Genomic DNA, 22,500 nt, shown 5'->3' with positions numbered 1-22,500 from the left:
TGAAACACAGCCCATGTCATCTCTTTTAATAAACTGTGTTCCCTCACAACCAGTTCTTGGCTCTCATTGTGCTGCTTTTTGCTGTGCTTTGTTCGCTGCACCTTTGACTCCCTCTTTTCTGTCACTATATTTTGTATTGACATACCAGGACCTCAAATTCTAGAATTTTGAGGCAGTGGAACTTGAGAAGAGTGTGTCTGCTGTCTCTGCTCTGCTGTACCTCTCTGAGAGGTATGACGTGGTCAGTGGCGTAGCTAGGGGGGCCTGGGCCTCCCCAAACTGGAACCGGGGGTCCTGTTTTGGCTGGCGGGGGTCCCCATCCGCACCAGCTGAAGCGTTTCTCCAGCACTGTCCTCTGCACATTGCCTACCCTGCTTCCCCTCACATCGTATGCAGGCACTAAAATCGAGCATGCACGTGACGTGAGAAGAAGCAGGGCAGGGAATGCGCAGAGGACAGCACTGGAGAAACACTGCAGCTGGCGGGGGTTGGGGACCCCCGAAAGCCAAGGTACGTGAGGTTACAGCAGGGTAGGGGTTGTGGTGGGGAGGCAGGTCAAACTTTGAGTTCTGGACCACCCAAACGTTCAGGTCTGGCTACGCCCCTGGACGTGGCATGTAGCCACCTAGAAAATCCAGATCTGTCACCTGTTAAGCCAATTGGAAGGAGCAGATTTTATTATTGTTTCTGGCTCTCTCTGTTGTTGCTGTGGCAAAGCAAGTGTGTGGAGTTTGAGACACTCTTGCTCCCGTTAATCAGAGGGAATTCTGGTGCTACTGAGCTCTTCCTCATCAGAAGAGGTTTCTAGGACAGGTGCGAGAGCATGGTAAATAGAACACAGATGAGGTCCGATCACTCCCTAGTGAGAGTAGGTGGTGAGAAAATCTTAGGAAATTTTTTAATATGTTTTTGTTCCTTCTCTACCATGCTTTTGGGCCTACTCAATGCACAATAACTGCAATGGCTGCACATTAATTTTGGGAGATGTGCCCATATATTCCCATACTTACTCCATCTTTTTTTTAACATTTTTATTAGGGACATGGGAAATACATGCTTTAAACTTAACAATACAACACTCAACAGGTCAGTAGTTATACAATAATAGATAACCCAATCTTAAAACATAGCATGAAAGACCTTAAAAACTACAAACCAAAACCCAGCCTATGGGCAACAAGACAGAAAGATAATGAGAATGGCTGTGTGGAGAGTGAGGAGGATAAAGCGAATGTACTAAATAATTACTTCTCTTCAGTGTTCACGGAGGAAAATCCTGGTGAAGGACCACGGTTGGCTTCTGAGGGAATATCTAGGAATGGAGTGGATACTTACGGAAGAAAGAGTTTATAAACAGCTGGAGAATCTGAAGGTGGTCAAAGCTATGGGGCTGGATGGGATACATCCTAGGATACTGAGGGAGCTCAGGGAGGTCCTTGCGGGACTTCTTAAAGAAATGTCTTATAATGTCTCATGTATTTCACCACCATGTAACCCAAAACCCTCTGTAAAACCAAATGTATATTCTCTTCTATTTCCAGTATCCATGACGAATTGTAAGCCACATTGAGCCTGCAAAGAGGTGGGATAATGTGGGATACAAATGCAATAAATAAAATAATAAAAATTTATTTAATAGATCTTTAGAGACGGGGGAGGTTCCGCGAGATTGGAGATGAGCAGATGTAGTCCCTCTTCACAAAAGTGGAGACAGGGAAGTGGGAAACTACAGACTGGTAAGTCTCACGTCGGTGGTAGGAAAAATAATGGAGTCGCTGCTGAAGGAAAGGATAGTTAACTTTTTTTTTTTAAAGCCAACGGGTTACAGGACCCGAGGCAACATGGTTTTACCAAAGGAAAAACCTGCCAAACGAATCTTATTCACTTCTTTGACTGGGTGAACAAAGAACTGGATGAAGGATGTTAGCTAGATGTAATTTACTTGGATTTCAGCAAAGCAGTGACGTACCAAGGGGGGGGGGCGGTGGGGGCGGTCCGCCCCGGGTGCACGCCGCTGGGGGGGGTGCCGTGCGCCTGTCGGCTCTTCGTTTTCATGCTCCCTCTGCCCCGGAACAGGTTACTTCCTGTTCCGGGGCAGAGGGAGCATGGAAACGAAGAGCTGACAGGCGCGCGGCACCCCCCCCCCCCCAACGGCATGCACCCGGGGGAGGTTCTTTCGCCGGGGGGTTGCGCTGCACCCGGGGGGGGTTATTTCGCCGGGGGGGGGGAGTTGCGCTGTTCCGGGGGCAGAGCGCATCGGCGATCCGCTCCGGGTGTCAGCGCCCCTAGGAACGCCACTGCAGCAAAGCCTTTGATATGGTTCCCCACAGAAGACTCATAAATAAGGTGAAAGGGCTGAACTTAGGACTGAAAGTGGTGAACTCGTTAGGAAACTGGTTGACTGACAGGTGGCAGAGGTTGATGGTAAACGAAATCCTCTTGGAGGAAAGGAAGGTGAGCAGTGGAGTTCCTCAGGGGTCGGTGCTGGGGCCTATTCTGTTTAATATATTTATGAGAGATATTGCTGAAGGGTTGGAAGGAAAGGTTTGCTTTTTTGCGGATGACACAAAGATAGCCAATATATTGGATACCCTGGAGGGAGTAGAAACAATGAGAAGGGATCTCCAAAAGTTAGAAGAATGGTCGAGGATCTGGCAGTTAAAATTAATAATATTACACAATTAGGGACTCAATAGAGCTGCTGGAACACTCGTATTATCAATCACTAAATGGCTCCAGTCTATTGAATACAAAATATCTTTATTAAACACGTGTGCTTCAAAACCTGCTCACGTGTATTTAAAACCTTTATTCACAAACAATATTCTCTTATATCTTTCATACTCATTCACACCTTATAGTGCCTACATAGAAAATCTATAACAAGTAGAATTTATATACACATTACTTTCTTGAATGTTACTACACGCTGTGTCAAAGTTCGTGATTACTCGTCTCTCAAAGAGACTTCATAGCATTTAGAAACAAGAAACCTTTACATGTGTCCATTCGCTCTGCTCTTCCGGTTTCCGGTTTCATATAAAGTTTCATGAAAGTTCAAGAAAGACCCCAACTCGCTTCTCTGGGGGAAAAAACAACTCCACTTTCAATAGGCTTCATGCACTAAATTAGCGGAATGAGACCTTGCATCTCATAACTGCTGTTACTCCGGTCCTTAAACAAGCATCGGCTCATGAAACTTTATATGAAACCGGAAACCGGAAGAGCAGAGCGAATGGACACATGTAAAGGTTTCTTGTTTCTAAATGCTGTGAAGTCTCTTTGAGAGACGAGTAATCACGAACTTTGACACAGCGTGTAGTAACATTCAAGAAAGTAATGTGTATATAAATTCTACTTGTTATAGATTTTCTATGTAGGCACTATAAGGTGTGAATGAGTATGAAAGATATAAGAGAATATTGTTTGTGAATAAAGGTTTTAAATACACGTGAGCAGGTTTTGAAGCACACGTGTTTAATAAAGATATTTTGTATTCAATAGACTGGAGCCATTTAGTGAGAGTTAAAATTAATGCCAAGAAGTGCACAGTGATGCACTTGGGATGCAGAAATCCAAACGAGAGATACCGAATAGGAGGGGAGAGATTAGTAAGCTCGACTCAGGAGAGAGACCTTGGGGTGTTGATGTCAGAGGATATGATGGTGAAGAAACAATGTGACAAGGCAATGGCCGTGGCCTGAAGGATGCTAGGCTGCATAGAGAGGGGTATAACCAGCAGAAGAAAGGAGGTGTTGATGCCCTCTACAAGTTGTTGGTGAGGCCCCCACTTGGAGTATTGTGTTCAGTTTTGGAGGCCGTGTCTTGCTAAAGATGTAAATAGACTGGAAGAAAAGCTACAAAAATGGTATGGGATTTGTGTTGCAAACCGTACGAGGAAAGACTTGTTGGCCTGAACATGTATATCTTGGAGGAAAGGAAAAACGGGTGACATGATAAAGACATTCAAATATTTGAAAGGTATTAATCCGCAAATGAACTTTTTCTGGACACGGGAAAGTGGTAGAACTAGAGGACATGAATTGAGTTTGAAGGGGGACAGACTCAGGAGTAATGTCAGAAAGTATTTTTTTCACAGAAAGGGTGGTAGGAATGCCCTCCCATGGGGAAGATGGTAGAGATGAAAACGGTAATGGAATTCAAACATGCTTGGGATAAACACAAAGAATCCTGTGTAGAAAGAATAGGTCAACGGAATATTAGCAGAGATTGGGTGGGAAGCAAAACCAGTTCTAGGCAGACTTCTACACTCTACGCCCTGATTGTAACTGAATAGATATGGATGGGTTGGAGTGTAAATTTTAAGGGCTTTTGACGTTAGCATCAGAACTTTTAGTACAAGAACAGTGCTGGGCAGACTTTTACGGTCTGCCCAGCACTGCCCAGAGAAAGGGAAGGACAAATCAAACTCGGGTATACATATAAAATATCGCATACCATGTAAAATGAGTTTATCTTGTTGGGCAGACAGGATGGACCGTTCAGGTCTTTATCTGCAGTCGTTTACTATCAGGCTTATTTTTGAAAGTGATCGCCGGCGATCTTCTGACATAAATCGGGAGATGGACAGTGATCTCGCAAAAGCGGCGAAATTTGTATAATCGAAAAAGCTGCTTTTTTGACACCATCGCCGCTTTCCTGTCGCCGCGCCGGCAAAAGTTCAAGGGGGTGTGTCGGTGGCGAAGCGAAGGCGTGACATGGGCGGGCATGGGCGTGGCTACCAGATGGCCGGCTTTTGCGGATAATGGGAAAAAAAAGCAGCGTTAATCAGTATTTCGCCGCTTTTACTTGGTCCTTTTATTTTCACGACCAAGCCTCAAATAGGTGCCCGAACTGACTAGATGACCACCGAAGGGAATGGGGGATGACCTCCCCTTACTCCCCCAGTGGTCACCAACCCCCTCCCACACTAAAACAATAAAAATAAAAACCTTTTTTGCCAACCTCAGATGTCATACCCAGCTCCCTGACAGCAGTATGCAGGTCCCTGGAACAGTTTTTGTTGGTTGCAGTGGACTTCAAGCAGGTGGACCCAGGCCCACCACCCCTCCTACCTGTTACACTTGGGGTGGTAAGTGTTGAGCCCTCAAACCCCCCCCCCCCCAAAACCCACTCTATCCACATGTAGGTGCCCCCCTTCACCTATAAGAACTATGGTAGTGGTGAAGAGTTGTGGGGAGTGGGTTTTGGGGGGCTCAGCACCCAAGGGAAGGGAGCTATGCACCTGGGAGGTATTTGTATATATATATATTTTAATTTTTAGAAGTGCCCCTTAGGGTGCCTAGTTGGTGTCCTGGCATGGCAGGGGGACCAGTGCACTACAAATGCTGGCTCTTCCCACGACCAAATGCCTTGGATGTCGCTGGGTTGGAGATCGCCGGCATTTTTTTCCATTATCACTGAAAAACAAAACCGGCGATCTCAAACCCGGCGAACTCTGGCATTTGGCCGGGCTAAACCGTATTATCGAGAAAAAAAAAGATGGCCGGCCATCTTTTTCGATAATACGGTTCCGGCCAGCTGTAGTGCCGCCACCAAAATAGATCGCCGGCGACCTATTTCGCCGGCGACGTTTGATTATGCCCCTCCATATTACTATGTTACTATGTTTAATGAAAAGCCATATCAGATATATACAGTGTTGTATTTGAAACATCAACAGGTTATCTCCCTGAAGTTCCACACTTTTTCCTCTTTATAGCCCTTCCTTCCAGAAGGTCAGTGAGTGTCCTTCTTACTGAAGGAGTTTGGGCAACACGCAGCTCAAACTCACAGAGAACTGAATGGTGGAAGCAGAAAACAGAACAACTGATATGGATATGATACCAGATGTAAGACTTTGGGGGGGGGGGTCAGGGGGCCACACTTAGGCTCAGTGGGGGGCTGCCCCTGGTCCCTGGGCCTTGCAGTGAAGAACACAGTGGTAGGCTCTTCTGATTTGAGTTTTATGCGTTTTATGCAACTTTTTGATTTTATGCTGTAGGTTTGTACACAGCTGTGGGCTATCCTTTGTAATTTATAAATTATTGTAAATAAATAAAATAAAATATTGAAATGATCTTTCCGTTTCAGAAAATGGAGATTTCCTGGCTCTGGACCTTGGGGGAACAAATTTCAGAGTTTTACTGGTCAAGATTCGCAGTGGGAAAAGAAGGATGGCTGAAATGCACAATAAAATCTATGCCATCCCGGTGGATGTTATGCAGGGGACAGGGGAAGAGGTGAAGTCTTGTTTTCTTTTGTTTGTGTGTGTGTTAACAGCTTGGATGGATGTGCTGTTTTTGGCATACTCAAGCACTTGTTTTGATAACCTTTTCTCTTTTCAGCTTTTCGATCACATAGTTCACTGCATTTCTGATTTCCTGGATTATATGGGAATAAAAGGTGCTCGACTCCCTCTCGGTTTTACGTTTTCCTTCCCATGCCTTCAGACGAGTTTAGATGCTGTAAGTTGTATGTTATTTATTTATTTATTTAGTGGTATGTGTTTATTGAGACCATAACATCACGTGGAGGCATATTTTATAAAGTACATGGAGAGGGGAATTCACATGTCCAAGTTGGGATGTGGAAAATTCACATAGGGGCCCTTTTACCAAACAGCGGTAAAAAGTGGCCTTAGTGTGCCCTTTGGGTGGGGTGGGGGGGGGGGGGTCTTTTCCATGTGCTAAGGCCATTTTTACTGCTAGGGTAAAATAGCAGAATTTCCTTTTTTTTTTTGCATTAATGACCACACGCTAATTTTGCCGTTACACATAACCATTAAAACAGATTAGCACGTGAGCCATTACCGCTGCCCATTTTGTAGACAGGCAGGGCTCACGGGCTAATTGGTTAGTGCATGGCAGTTTTTCAGAATTGCTGCTCACATAGAGAGCCCCAGCCAGCAGTATTTGTTCACCCTGATCACCCTTTGATTGCGATCCCCTCCGATGCATCCGTTCACCCCACTTGCACTTCTGAAGCATCTGATCCCCCTGGCAGGAATCCCCCCTCCCCCGCAAGCCCTCAATCCCTCCCTGTGGCTGAATACCCTCTGAGATCTTCCCCCCACCCCCAGCAGATCCCCCCATTCCCCCACTCCATGGCCTTATCTGGGTCTCTAGTAGTAACAGGAGCAATGCCCTCTCACTCCGGCTCCTTTGGCTCCAGGTCTCAGAATGGCCGTCGCAACCCCTAGCGGTAATCTTATGGTATTACTGCTAGGGTCAGGCTGCTAAATATATTTATTGTTTCTATCCAACAACTTTTCACTATCCCAGAGAAAGAAACCTATGGGGCTCATTTTTGAAAGAGAAAAACGTCCAAAAAGTGGCATAAATCTGCATTTGGACATTTTTCTCTCACAAAAATGTACAAATTGGTATTTTCAAAAAACTATTTTTAGACATTTTTCTATGAAGTCCATCAGAAGTGCATTCAAATCATAAGGTGGTATGTCAGGGGCAAGGTAAGGGCGGGATCTGGGTGTTCCTAACACTTGGATGTTTTTCTGCCATAATGAAAGAAAACAAAAACATTAAGGGCTATAAGTTGGACGTTTTGGTCTAGACCTGTTTTATTAACAAACTAGCTGTTAAGCCTGTTAAAACGGGCGAGTATTGGTCTGTTCTATTTTTACATCTAATTCCCTCCCTCCCTCCCTCCCAGGAGCCTTCTTCTCTCCCTCCCTCCCTCCCAGGAGCCTTCTTCTCTCCATTGGTTAGCCTTGCCCAGCTCGCCACAGTGGCTCCGCCCAGTAACAACGGGCATGATGTGGCGCGCACTCACGCCACCACCTTTGACCCCCCCCCCCCCCGGCGTCGATCCCCCCTCTTTCCACCGTCGCCGTGTTACCTCCCGTGAGTCCTGTCGTCAGTTCGCCTCCATCGCTCCGCTCCGTCCGTTTCCCTCTCAGTTCCGCCCCCTCCTTCCCTCCCTCCTCCTCCAATTTCCACGCCCATGTCCAAGACCTGCGCCCTATTGGGCTGTACTGCTGGTGGAGACGGGCCTTGGACTGTATCAACATTTGGTCTCTACTGCGCATTTGCAGGTGAGTCGGTCACGTCTCATTTATATAGATTGATAAGCCACAATAAAGTGCCCTAAATGACCAGATGACCATTGGAGGGAATCAGGGATGACCTACCCTTAATCCCCCAGTGGTAACTAACCCCCCTCCCACTCCCCCAAAAATATGATTTAAAACATTACATACCAGTCTCTGTGCCAGCCTCAGATAGTTTACTCAGTTCCATTAGAGCAGCATGCAGGTCCCTAGAGTAGTCTAGTGGTGGGTGCAGTGCACTGCAGAAAGGTGGACCCAGGCCCATACCTCTCCTACCTGTTACATTTGTGATGGAAACTGTGTGCCCTCTAAAACTCACTAGAAACCCACTGTACCCACATATAGTTGCCCCCTTCACTCATAAGGGCTGTTGTAGTACAGTTGGGGGTAGTGGGTTTTGGGGGGCTCAGCAGACAAGATAAGGAAGCAACTGTGAGATGTGTACCTGGGAGCATTTATTTGAAGTCCACTGCAGTGCCCCCCTAGGGTACCCCATTACTCTCCTGGGATATCTGTGTGGCCAGTCCACTAAGAATGCTGGCTCCTCCTATATCCCAATGGCTTGATTTTGTGTGTTTTTTACTTGGAGTTTTCCTTTTTTCAAAAATGGACCAAAAAGATAAATGCACAGAGCACAAAAGCATAGCAAATAGCCATTTTTGGAAAAAGAAAGATAGACGTTTTTCTGTTTTGAAAATGGCTGTATTCCCCACTTCAGTTTTGGACATTTTTAGCAAAACATCCAAAATTGGACTTAGATGTCATATTGAAAATGCCCCTCCATGCCTCTTCTTCATTCCATCTTCAAATGGTGTACAAATATTACAAAATACGTGCACTGCTGATTTTTAAACTCAGTTGTTTCACTTATTCTGCAAGTGAGATAATCTTGCTGTGAATGTTTTGCTTTCCTATCATACTGTTGGAATTCTTTTTTTTTTTTTTTTTGTAAATTGCCATGATCTGTTTGATTTGGTGGTATTGCAAATTTTAAATAAATGATAAATATCCCACATTCATTGAATTACATTCTCCTACCCCGGGAATACTAGCACATTCACACATATATGTTCACATACCTGCATAAGTGCTGTTCCGAAAATACTCTTTAAACTTGTATAGCGCACATTTGTGGACATGAGGGTGGAACATGGGCAAGAGAGGGGGCCCTGTTTACTAAGCAGCGTTATAGGCGCGTTAATGTTTTTAACGCATGTTAACCATGTACGCACATTAACCACGCACGTGCCTACAATATTCCTATAGGTGCCTACATCATTATCACGCGTGCTAAGTGTAGGCGCGCTAAAAACACTAACACACCTTAGTAAACAGGGCCATTAGGCATTTATCTTACAGAATACTGTAAGTTACATGTGTCCATTCTGCATTTAGGTGCCCACACTTACACCAGATCTATGGCAGGTGTTCGAGAAGGCAACTAAATTTTAGGCACCCCAATATCAGGTTACACTAGTCCTATCCTATATAATAATTTGCACCTCCAACGTTCTATGTCTGGATGCCTGGGTTCGTAACATTCATAACCACTTGTTGCCCCGCCCTCATGTCAAAACGTAATGACGTCAGAGGGCAGAACACTGAGAGGGAAGGGAAGCCAGCGCCAGCCAGCCAGAGAACGTTCAGGTACAAATCGAGGGGAAAAGAGAATCGTGGGAGAATCGCCTCCCCCTCCCCCCCTGAGTTCCAGGCCCCCCTCCCTCCCTCTCCTCCGAGTGCTAGCCCGACCTGCACTGGCCACCCTCTTCTCCCAGTCCTTTGCCTGCTCCTCTCCTTCCTGCATGCCGCCCAGAATTTAACAGTTCTTACCTCGGGGTCCAGCGGCAGCAGTGAAAGGCGAGCAGGCTCGGCGCTTCAGCCTGCCTTCCCTTCTCTCTCAGCTCTGCCTCTGGTCCCGCCCTTGCGGAAACAGGAAATGAGGGCGGGACCAGAGGCAGAGCTGAGAGAGAAGGGAAGATAGGCTGAAGCGCCGAGCCTGCTCGCCTTTCACTGCTGCCGCTGGACCCCGAAGTAAGAACTGTTAAATTCTGGGTGGCACGCAGGAAGGCGAGAGGCAGGCAGAGGACTGGGAGAAGAGGGCGGGCAGCGCAGGTTGGGCTGCCACTCGGAGGAGAGAGAGAGCGAGAGGGAGGGAGGCGGGGGGCCTGGAACTCGGAGCGGAGGGGAGGGAGGGGGACATGGAACTCGGAGGAGAGGGGGACCTGGAACTCGGAGGGAAGGAGAGGGGGGCCTGGAACTCGGAGAGGGAGGGAGGGGGGCATGGAACTCTGAGCCCGTATGCCATACACGTTAATGAGCACTGTGTCAAACTCAGAATGGCTGCGAGGCAGGAACTCGCGCCACAACTGGCCGTTGAAGTCAAGACTCCTGCGCCGCTCAAACTCCATCATAATCAGCAGGGTGGCGGGAAGCGAGCGAGCGCAGAACTCGCACCACAACTTGCCTCCTAACGGTTCCCTTAAAAACATAATCGCCATTACATGATAACCTTGCTAGCACCTGTTTCATTTGTGTGAGAAACGGGCCTTTTTTACTAGTATTTTATAAAAGAGCCTAGAATAAGCTCCTATCACATAGCCTCAGGGTGCCTATAGTAACTGGAGAAGCCTGGTTGTAGTGCTCTCCTCTAAGTGAATAACACACATTAATGCAGTTCATTAAGGGGGGGGATCTTTTAGAAAGGCACGCTAGCGTTTTTAGCACATGCTAAGTTTTAATGCATGCTAAATGCTAGAGACACCCATATATTCCTATGGGTGTCTCTAGCATTTAGCACTTGTTAATTTTTAATACATGCTAAAAACCTAGCACGCCTTTGTAAAAGGACTCCTAAATGAAACCCTTAGGGCCCTGTTTACTAAGGTACGCTAGCGTTTTTAGCGCGTGCACAAAATTAGCGTGCGCACAAAATTAGCACGCGCTAACTGTGTAGACGCCCGTAGAAATATTGTGGGTGCCTATACAGCGCGCGCTAATGGTTAGCACATGCTAAAAGCAGTAATGCGCCTCTAGCGCGGCTTAGTAAACATGGCCCTTAGGTTGTAAGTCCTTTTGGACAGGGACCTAAATGTTTACAGCTTACCTTGAGCTTGGATTTGGAAAAGCAAGTAACTAAATCTATGATCTCAGGGGTCAATATTCAGGTAGGAACAGCTCCTACCTGGATAGGTCCTGCTCACCTGATCCATACCCAGATTTTCAGTGACACAACCTGTCGTTTCTTTCTCTATAATATCACCAAAATTCGCCCTTTCCTTTCTGTGCACACTACCAGAACCCTCTTCCACACTCTTATCACCTCTCGCTTGGACTATTGCAACTTGTTTCTCACAGGTCTCCCACTTAACCATCTCTCTCCTCTTCAATCTGTTCAAAATTCTGCTGCACGACTAATATTCCGCCAGTGTCGTTATGCTCATATTAGCCCTCTCCTCAAGTCACTTCACTGGCTTTCTATCTGTTTCCACATACAGTTCAAACTCCTCTTATTGACCTATAAGTGCATTCACTCTGTAGCTTCTCAGTACCTCCACTCTCATCTCTCCCTACATTCCTCCTCGGGAACTCCGTTCACTGGGTAAATCTCTCTTATCTGCACCCTTCTCCTCCACCGCTAACTCCAGACTCCGTTCCTTTTATCTTGCTGCACCATATGCCTGGAATAGACTTCCTGAGCCGGTACGTCAAGCTCCATCTCTGGCCGTCTTCAAATCTAAGCTAAAAGCCCACCTTTTTGATGCTGCTTTTAACTCCTAACCCTTATTCACTTGTTCAGAACCCTTATTTTATCATCCTCACTTTAATATTCCCTTATCTCTTGTTTGTCCTGTTTGTCTGTCCTAATTAGGTTGTAAGCTCTGTCGAGCAGGGACTGTCTCTTTATGTTCAAGTGTACAGCGCTGCGTACGTCTAGTAGCTCTATAGAAATGATAAGTAGTAGTAGTAGTAATAAATCCACTGAATATCCAGAGAGATTGCCTCGCCACTGTTTGCGTAATGCCAGAGTAGAGCTGGGAGTTACCCAGTTAGCAGCGATTTTTAGTCTGATAACCAGGTAACTGTCCAAATAAGGTTAGGACTGGAAAAAGGCTGTCCTAACTTTATTGGGGTATCAGTCTGAATATCGCCAGTACTTGGATAAGTGCCGGAAGCCAAATTATACCTAGATATTCAACGACGGTGTCTGGATACAGTCCAATGCTCAATATCTGGGTATAAAATCCTTACGGCAGCCATTGTTTAAAAAATGCTGATCGCTTTGGGCTGAATGTTGAGAGGGGGGGGAAGCTAATATTAGCCAACTTTCCAGAGGACTTAGAGATTGCTGGGTTAATTTGTCCCCCTAGTAACTTGTCTTTTGGGGTTCTATACATGCCACATTTTCAGGACATGGGGAATTCATGGGGATTCTGGCAGCAGGGTGGGATGTTTTGGAATTGATGAATATGTGCAGACTGTGGAGCATATGTGCCCATCCCAGGAAGCAGCCTCTATTAGCTCTCACTGGGCCTTCTTGTTTCTGGTAGCAATGTATTTGTAATAGTGTGCAATAATGTTTGATAACATGTAGCTCCTCCAGTCGAGGACCACAAACATTGAGGGAGGTTTGTATCATAGATATTAATTCTGGATGCTACACTCCACTGCTTCATGCTGGATATGATTACCTTTTCCTAGGGCATTCTTCTCACCTGGACCAAAGGCTTCAAGGCCACAGACTGTGAAGGAGAAGATGTCGTTCTTCTACTGAGGGAAGGAATTAAACGAAGAGAGGTAACCTGTGTCAGCATGTGTACAATTATACCAGGTCTGTGCTATTTCTACATAGCCAGCCTCCATGGTCCAGTCCCCCACTTTGGACTATTTTTTGACTTTCTTAGAACAGGATTTACATTTTGGCTGCAATGCTTTGAAAAGATTATTATTATTCTTGTGAAAACACATTGGCCTTAGGGCCAGCAACGAGTCCTGTCATCAAATAACATCACAATAATATTTAACTAAAAACAAAATGTATCTTTGGCAAAAAAAAAAATAAAAAACTAACGTAGAGTTGAATATTGTGTTTCAAAGATGGCATTTCCAACTTCCCAGAAAACTAAAATGAGGATTTTGGAGAGGCAGAGTCTACTGGTATTTGTTTCCAGTCCTTGAGGGTCAGGTTTTGCATGAGAGAGATTTGCATGCAATCTGTCTCATTCATATTCATTGCCTCCCCAAGAAAGTAACTACAGATACTATTTTCTTATTCAATTTTATTTGCTTGCAAAATATTTTCAAAATACAAAATATAGACCGATTTATACCTCTCCTTGCTAATTTTACCATACAAACTCATACACAGGGGTGGGGAAATCACATTAAAAGGTGATTGACTTTGGATCCTTTCAGTCTAAAGAAGCACTGTAAGATCCTCATCAGCAGCCAGGGATGGATTTCAAGTATGGGTGCTCATAGTCAAAGGGAGGAGACCTCCTCTATACCTGATTACCCCTTTCTCTAGATCCTGTCTTTTATCAGGTAGCCAGGCCCAGGTCCCCTCACCTTGCAGCTGATTTTGACACCAGTGGCAGCAAAACAGCCTCAATGCTGAACTCAGTGCCAGGCCTGTAAGTCCTCCAATACTGACAGGTCCTGCAGGGCCTCACCCACTACTGCTCCAAGTCAACTATTGCAGCCTCAGGCTCAAATTTAGGCAAGGAAACAGCAGCAACACTCCAGCGCCTATGCCTGCATTGCTGTTTATAAATCTGGGCCTTTCAGCAGCAGTGGGCCAGATTGTTTCCTGTATCTGAGACGACACAAGAGAACAGCTTTATACATTAGATTTCATTGCTGCTAAATTTAATGGATTAGCTAATTCTGTTACATAAGGGTTTACTTTATACTGGCTGTTTTAAATGAGTTAATGAGGCATTTTATAAGACAAATGATAATCATTTCTACAGATCATAATCTGACAACTTTGGCTTTTTGCTTCCTAGGAATTTGAGCTAGATGTTGTGGCTGTGGTAAATGATACAGTTGGTACTATGATGACGTGCGCATATGAAGATCCAAACTGTGAAATCGGTCTCATCGTGGGTATGTGCTATAAATCTTTTGGTAACCATTGCTGTAGGCCTGAGTGAACAAACAATGCCTTTCTGACACATATTTAGACATTCTAATGTTTTATGGGTCAGATTACTTTAGCACAACTTAAAATGTGCATTTTATTGTATCACTTGTATATTTTACACATAATACACCAGTAATTGAACATGGGGAAGGTCAGCCCAACAGTATCCAATGCCCCAGGTGAACCTTCAGCCATGTCCCCCCCTACCCCTTTGAAGGCAGCTCAAGGCCCTTCCCACCCCCTGTAATCCAGCATCTCCCCTTCCATTTCCTTCCCTCCCCCCCCCCCAATGTGTCCAGCATCTCCCCTTGTATTCCATACCCTCTCCTATCTTCCAACGTGTCCAGCAGTGGCAGTCATAAAGCAAACAGAACCTTAGGAATTATTAGGAAAATAATAGAAAATAAAATAAAGAATATCACAATGCCTCAGTATGTCTCATGTGGAACCTCTCCTTGAGTATTGTGTGCAGTTCTGGTCACTGCATCTCAAAAGAGATATAGTGGAATTAGAAAAGATACAGAGAAGGGTGACTAAAATGATTAAGGGGACGGAAGGACTGTTATATGAGGAGAGGCTAAAGAGTTTAGGGCTTTTCAGCTTGGAGAAGAGACAGCTGAGGGGAGATATAATAGAGGCCTATAAAATCCTAAGTGGAGTGGAACTACAATGCAAAATGATTGTTTACACTTTCAAAAAATACAAAGACTAGGGTTACTTCATGAAGTTACATAGTAGAGCATTTAAAACAAATAAGATAAAATATTTTTTCACTCAAGACATAATTAAGATCTGGAACTCTGTCCGAACAAGTGGTAATAGCAGTTAATGTTGCCATATATAAAAGAGGTTTGGACAAATTCCTATAGGAAAAATCCATAAACTTGTTATTCAGATAGGCCTGGAGAAAGCCACTGCTTATCCTTGGGATTGATAGCATGGAATCTTGCAACTTTTGACCTGGATTGGCCACTGATTATCTCAATCTAGCCTAAAACTAGCACCTCCTCCTACCTCTTATACCCTTCTCCCTTATAATGTTACCTATCTACACATCTCCTTTACTCTGTTAAGCTTAGACTGTACTCTCTCCATTATACTTTTTTAAATCTTACTACTATGTAAGCCGCATTCAACCTGCTACGAGTGACAAAATGCGGGGTACAAATGTAACAAACAAACAAACAAACAAACAAACACTCTTTAAAGCAGGATACTGGGCTAGATGTTCCTTTGCTCTGATCCAGTAGAGCACTTTTGTTCTTATATTGAGATCTTTAAGTCCGTCCCCAAATGCTTTATGATGAAGACCATTAACCTTTCCCCATTTTTATTTTTGAAAACTTGTACAAAATACAATATAAAACCGCAAGAAAATCAGCAGATATCAGGTATTTGAAAAAATGGCAAACGCCAAACGTAACAAAAACATAGTATTAATAAACAATTAGAACATTAGGCAGGAGGATATCACTGCTATGGAAGAGTGAAGTGGATCACGAAAATAAATGAGCAAGAAGCGTATAAACTGAGAGAGAACAGTATCCAGTGGGCCTATGTAGATAATGATGATCTACTATAATGAAACTCACCCTCAACGTTCTGAGGACACTGTCACTGACGTCAGTGAAGCCAAGCCCTGACTTCCTTCAAAAAGGTTCGAAGGTTCGTGGTGGTGAAGCCACCAAAATCGCTCCGGGCCCCGCCCTCGAGGGCGGAGCAATGGCAGAACAACAAAGGGGTTGCGAGGCAGGGAGGCGGGGGTGGGTGGGAAATCGCTCTGGGCCCCACCCTCGTATCAAACGTCATGACGTTGGGGGCGGAGCAATGGCAGAACAACGAAGGGGTTGGCCGGGGGGGGGGGGGGTGTTGGCGACGAAAACCTTGCTAGCGCCCGTTTCATTTGCTCAGAAACGGGCCTCTTTTACTAGTTGACAATAATTGTCTAGTATTGACCATGTCTTATGAAATGATAATATATGACTATTCTTTCCTCATAGCATCAAAAGGAACATAGTTTCTAGTATATCTGAAATTATCTTAAGATGTATTGGAAGTTGCTGCTCACAAAATAGTCAGTCATGTAGGCTTTTCTTTGAAGAGCTGACAGGTTACAGTCCCTTTCTCTTACTGTGTATCATTGGTTTGTACGTCAGCTCAGAGATCTTTTAAAGATAAATTACATATTATTAACAATAGCTCTGCAAGTTCATTTTTTAGTTCTATCAGTACTCTGAGATGTATACCATCTGGCCCAGGCAATTTGCTACTCTTCGGTTTGTCAAATTGCCCCATTACATTTTCAGGGTTTTACAGAGATTAGTATCAGTCTCTTTGACTCATCAGCACTGAATATCATTTCTGGAATTGGATCTCCTCCACATCTTCCTTGGTGAAAACCAAAACAAAGAATTTGTTTAATTGCTCCACAATGGCCTTGTCTTCTCTGAGTGCCCCTTTTACTCCTCAGTCATGTAGCAGTGCAACTGGTTCTTTTACTGGCCTCTTGCTTCTAAGACACCTAAAAAAGTTTTTATTATGTGTTTTTGCCTCTGATGCAATGTTCTTTTCAAACTTTTTGCCTTCCTTATCAACGCTTTGCATTTGACTTGCTATTCCTTATGCTGTTTCCTATTGTTTTCAGTCTGATCCTTCTTTCATTTTCTGAAGGATTTTCTTTTAGCTCTAATAGCTTCCTTCACCTCACTTTTATGAACAACAAAAATTACAGAATGTTGGACATAATACTAAACTAGAATGAATAAGAACTTGTGTTAGCGAGTGTGCTTCTTATGGAAACCTGCCTTGCCTTTTAAACACAAATTAGTACATGTAGTACATGTAGCCAAGATACATCCCTAGGGGTAAGTACCATGAAATCTATCTAACTTCTAGGATCCTACCAAGTTCTCCTGACCTGGAGTGGCCTGATAGTTAGTGCATTGGCCTGAAAACCTGGAGAACAGGGTTTAGATCCCACTGCTGCCCTTTGTGATCCTAGGCAAGTCACTTAACCCTCCATTGCCCTAGGTACAAACACTTAGATTGTGAGCTCTCTAGAGACAGAAAAAGTACCTTCATATAATATGTAAAGTGCTTTGATTGTACCACTGAAAGGTGGTATATCAAACCCCTTCTCTTCCCTGTTGGAAACAGAACCCTGGGCTAAATGGGTCATTGGTCTAACCCAGTGTGGCAAGTCTTATGTTTATTTTATTCTGGTTGTCAGTGTATGTTAATCCGTTCTTGCTTTCAGCCTTTCAGTGTTAGTGAAAAGGAGCTTGTAGATCAGAGGATCAGAATATGAGGCTGAAGGGTGCAAACTGAGAAGTGCCATAAATATTTCTTTGCAGAAAAGGTGGTGGGGATGAAAAAGGCAAAAGATTTTGGAAAAGCTTGGGATAATTGCAGAGGATCTTTAGCATTGCTAAAGTACAGCTAAAGCCAGAAATATTACAGTAAGTAGGGGCAATGGGCAGACGAGATGGACTTACAGTTATTTCTGCCATCATTTTCTAGGTTTAGGAATACGAGGGCCACCAAGAGCCAGGTTAAAACAATTGTTGTGATGCATTTTGATAATGTATTTAAATTTTAAGACTTTAACCCCAAAAGGCATGGTGAGTAATTTTACTAAGGCAGACATAGTTAAGAGGAGTTTATATATTGTATGAAAGTGTATCATAAGTGCATCATTGGATGTATTGTTCTTTGCTTGTTACGACTGTACGCTTTAATAAAGATGGTTTAACATAAATGATCCATTCTTTTTCAACAGGAACTGGCAGCAATGCATGCTACATGGAAGAAACAAAGAATATTGAGATGGTCGATGGAGACAAAGGGAGAATGTGCGTCAACATGGAATGGGGTGCATTTGGGGACAATGGATGCCTGGATGACATTAGGACAGTTTACGACAAGGCTGTTGATGAGTTGTCATTAAATTCTGGGAAGCAAAGGTATGTAATAATGAACAGATGGAAACATAATAAGACAGTTTCCTGAAGGATCTTTGTTGACTTAAGATTGTAATTGAGAGACACTGTCAGTTAAGTACAAGACAGACAGAATATAGGAGCTGAGAATCCTGTCATTGCTTCAGCAGTTTCCTCTTTTTTTTTTTTATTTGGGCTTTCTGCTAAATTGGAAACACACAAGGATTTTTCCCCAATTTTTATAGCTTCCCATCTTACTTAGAATCATTACAGCAATAGTTTGTACTGGAGGCCATGCCCCAGGGCTTTGTTTAGAACCCTGCAATCATGGGCCCTAAATCCAGCCACTAGATGGTGCTATTGTACAATGACTGGGACTCCCCACCTACCCTCCAGGGTCTGTGAGCATTACCTCTGCTTCCACGATCTCATTAACCCTGGGGAGCAGAATGCCTGACATGACCTGGGAATCAAACTCATGTCTTCTGCATGTTAGTGCAGAGTTCTGCTATTGAACCACAGATCCATTCCAAAATCCTACATCATACTGGTAGAATGCTTCAAAATATGTGTGTACAGGGCGGCATTAACACTGTGTTGGTCCCTGGGCAGGCATTCCTTTGTGCCCCCCACCTAACCATGAACACTTTTTTCTCTCTCTCTCTCTCTCTCTCTCTCTCTCTCTCTCTCTCTCTCTCTCTCTCTTCCCCCCACTCCCCCCATGTCTTTCTTCATGGCCTTTTCCTCATATTTCACCTTGCCAGAAGGTGCAGAGTCTTGCTGTGGGCATGGCAGCAATAATAGTTTGTGAGTGAGCATGGGGACTAGGCAAACACATGCTTCAAATGGAGTGGCATAATGGTTAGAACTGGAGAGCTGCCAAGTTACCTAGATCCAGAAGGGAAATCTTAGGCCAATCCTGAATTTCTGACAACCCTGTCCTGGTGCATTATGGGACCCAAAGTGCTTATTTCAATGAGTAGAAATAGCATATTGAATTAGGTTGTAAGTTCAAAAACAGGACCGGCCAGGAAGTCTCCCTCCTAGAACTGGGTAATTTGGCAGCTCTAGAGCAGTGATCTGAGAACCAGGGAAGTTGGGCAAGTCATTTTCACCCTGCACTGCCTCTGCTACAAACCAGAGATGCCAAGGGTGGACTTCCCCAAAGAATGAGATTTATGTGTGATATGCCTGAGGTATAAATGTGCAAAGTTTTAAGTATAAAAATACTTTACAAATGGAAGAAGTAAATATTTCGCTTTGAGGCAGTTAATTTACAATTCTGTAAATCCTGAAAAAATCCAGAGTGTTAATACAGTACAGTCTCAATTATACAACGTAAAAAGGACCAACCCATTGTTGGATAAGTAAAAAGTTGGATAATATGGAAAACACCGAATAAACCCCTCAAACAATGAATAAACAAAGGCATAGAGTTCCCGATTTTCATAAATTGTTCTAAAACAAAGATTTTTAATAGAAATAAATGCAATTACGTCACCAGAGGGCCCGTCAGATTTGCCTGGTTGTCGGATTAGCGAAGATAGGGATAATAGAGACTGTACTGTTGTCCTGTCCTCCTGAGTACATCTGTCAGCCTCCCCCCAACTCTTGAGCCCTAGGCAGGTGTCTAGTTTGCCTATGCCTTAATCCAGCCCTGCGTGCATGTTAATACTATTATTTAATGTTTCAAGTCTTCAGCTGTTCCTGGCGATGGTCAGCAGTTTGTTGGATATTCAGTGCTGGGCCATGTCCAGACACTAGCGTTGAATCTGGGTATTTGCGAACAGCCAGCACTTAAACAGTTAAGTGCTGATATTCAGCCTTAAGCACTTAAGTTAGTGCAGTCCTATTTGGCTGGTATTATCGCTTTGAATATTGACCCCAAAGTGTTGTCCCTCATTACAGATTATTACTTAAAGGGACACCATTGGGGTTGGTATAATTATTATTATTAGCATTTGTATAGCGCTACCAGACGCATGCAGCGCTGAACACCTGACACAGAGAGACAGTCCCTGCTCAATAGAGCTTACAATCTACAGAGATGTTTGAAAAGCAAGTTCTGTATTTTAATATTCATATATTTACATTATTTTGTTATTTCTGAAAGGCTTACCAAAACCAGCTGTCAGAAGGTCCTTTCCTCAGAGAGAAAGCATGCATCTTTAAACATTCTTTTGTCCAATAAAGGGGGTCGCCTTTAATCAACTCTGGTTTCTTCTAATGTACTTTGAGCCTCAGGGCCTTTTTACTTAAGCTTAGGGTGTGCTAATGGACATTAGAGTGCACTAAATGCTACACGTCCTATCAGGGACAGCGTTACAGAATAGCAAATAGGGCAATTTCCCTGGGCCCCCATACCATGGGGGGGCCCCAAACCTGCCTCAAGCTAAAGGAGACAGAGACTGAAGGCCAGCTTTTGGACCCCCTCCCCAGTTTCTGCCCTGGGCCCCTGAATGTCTAACAGCAGCTCTGTGTCCTATTTTACACCTGTGGCCCAATGGCACATAGTTCAAGCTAATGTCCATTAGAACACGCTAAGCTTTAGTAAAAGGGCCCCTCATTTACCAATGTGTGTTAATGAACTAAGTTAACCACATATTAATATGTATTAATTTGAGTTAAACACAGTAATTAGTAAATAGGCTCCATTGAGAACAATGGTGCTTGGGTTATTAGCATACATTAATATCCCTCCTCTACTTCTTCTAAATTATGCACCATTAGTCACAGGGGGCATGTTTAAGTTGGGGGGAGTGAAAAAATGCACCTACAATTGATTTCATATGCATTCCTGCTACTTCATCCTTGGCCACCCACACAAATAACAGGTGTGAAATTTGTAGGCGCCTTTACCCCACACACTTTGCACTTGCTAATTTTTAAAGGGTGTCTATCCAGGTGGTTTTCTTTAACTGCCTCTAAGGTACTCAGGCTAGAAGTGACTGTCTATGTTGTAAACAGTGCAAGCTACTCAGACCTGCCTCCTGTTCAGCATGGGAACTCATTACTAGAGAATGTGGTATCAGTGGTTAGCGTATCTGGGTTCAAATAAAAGTTTGGACAAGTTCTTGGAGGAAAAGTCCATAGTTTGCTATTGAGATAGAAATAGGGAAAGCCACTGCTGACCCTGGGAATCTTGATACTATTTGGGATTCTGCCAGATACTTGTAACCTGGATTAGCCACTGCTGGGAGCAGGATACTGGGCAAGATGGACCATCGTTCTGCCCCAGTATGGCTACTCTTATGTCCTTATTTGAAAAAGGGCAACCAGTTTTTCTGCAGAATTTTGAGTCCAACAATTGCATCCACAGTTGCATGGTCTGTTGGTTTCAGTTCAACCTTGTACAGATTACTGATGTCTAGGTAGTTATTTTCTGGATGGAGATCCAGGGCATGGGAAAGCTAGTCAATAATATCCCCCAGTTGAAAAATTCCTACTTATCTCTAAAAAGGGATCAGCTCCTAGCCCTTAGAAATTTGTCTCATCTAAATAGCAGTAATAGGAAGTGTTTCATTCAGTGGTTATTAGAGAAAAGTTCTGTTTCAAAAACCAGCTGCAGTTTTGGTACTTTGGGCCTGATATTCAAAAAAGGTTAAACCAGGCAAGAGAGGCTCCTACCTGGTTAAACCCTGCTTAGCTGGCCATCTGCCAAATGTCAGTGGCATTAAAGCAGGTAATGCTATTGCCAGTGACTGCCGCGGCACTGTCTGGTAAGTGCTGGGGCGATCCGGGGGCAGAGCTTGGGCAGTGCCAGTACATAACCAGTTAGCAGCGATATTCAATTTACTAACCGGTTAAGTAAGTGCATAAAGTTAGGACATCAAAAAAAGCTGTCTTAACTTTATCCACCAAGCTAACCAGACATCGGTCTGAGTATCAGCTGGTGCCCCATTAACTTTCAGGGGACTGCACTTGAATATCCAGGTTTGGTTCAGCCTTAAAAACTGCTGACTGCTTCCAGCAGAATAATGCACCCTTTTTTACAGGGCATTTTACTGATGTGCACACTTTGAATTATTTTTCTGCATTCCATGAAGATTGAGGCATCTTGTTCATGCCTTATGTATCACAAGGACCCAGGGAATATAAGTATAAGTAGATAGCACACAGTTACATAAGAATAGCCATACTGGGTCAGCCCAGTGGTCCATCTAGCCCAGTATCCTGCTTCCCATAGTGGTCAATCCAGGTCACAAGTACCTGGTAGAAACCCAAATGTTATCAACATTCCGTACTACCAATCCCAAGGCTTCCTCATGTCTATTTCAATAGCAGCCTATTTACTCCCTATTATCTTCCACGTGCCATCTGTTCACTGTGCCTGGCTAAGTTCTATGCTTGCT

General features: G+C 44.1%; 1 protein-coding gene across 1 annotated transcript in view; it reads left to right on the top strand.

Annotated features, from left to right (window-relative positions):
- LOC115470187 (hexokinase-1) overlaps nt 1-22,500 on the top strand; it is a 128,686-nt gene that overhangs the window by 87,282 nt on the left and 18,904 nt on the right. The window contains exons 11-15 of the mRNA XM_030203149.1: nt 6,094-6,242; nt 6,348-6,467; nt 12,767-12,862; nt 14,074-14,173; nt 17,989-18,172. Of these exons, the coding sequence (XP_030059009.1) occupies nt 6,094-6,242; nt 6,348-6,467; nt 12,767-12,862; nt 14,074-14,173; nt 17,989-18,172 (649 nt within the window). The remainder of the gene's footprint in view (nt 1-6,093; nt 6,243-6,347; nt 6,468-12,766; nt 12,863-14,073; nt 14,174-17,988; nt 18,173-22,500) is intronic.

The sequence above is a fragment of the Microcaecilia unicolor genome, chromosome 5 (genome assembly GCF_901765095.1).
Source record: "Microcaecilia unicolor chromosome 5, aMicUni1.1, whole genome shotgun sequence".
In the NCBI taxonomy this organism is placed as follows: Eukaryota; Metazoa; Chordata; class Amphibia; order Gymnophiona; family Siphonopidae; genus Microcaecilia; species Microcaecilia unicolor.
Note: the sequence above shows the minus strand (reverse complement) of the source record. Positions and strands in the feature narration are given on the sequence as shown.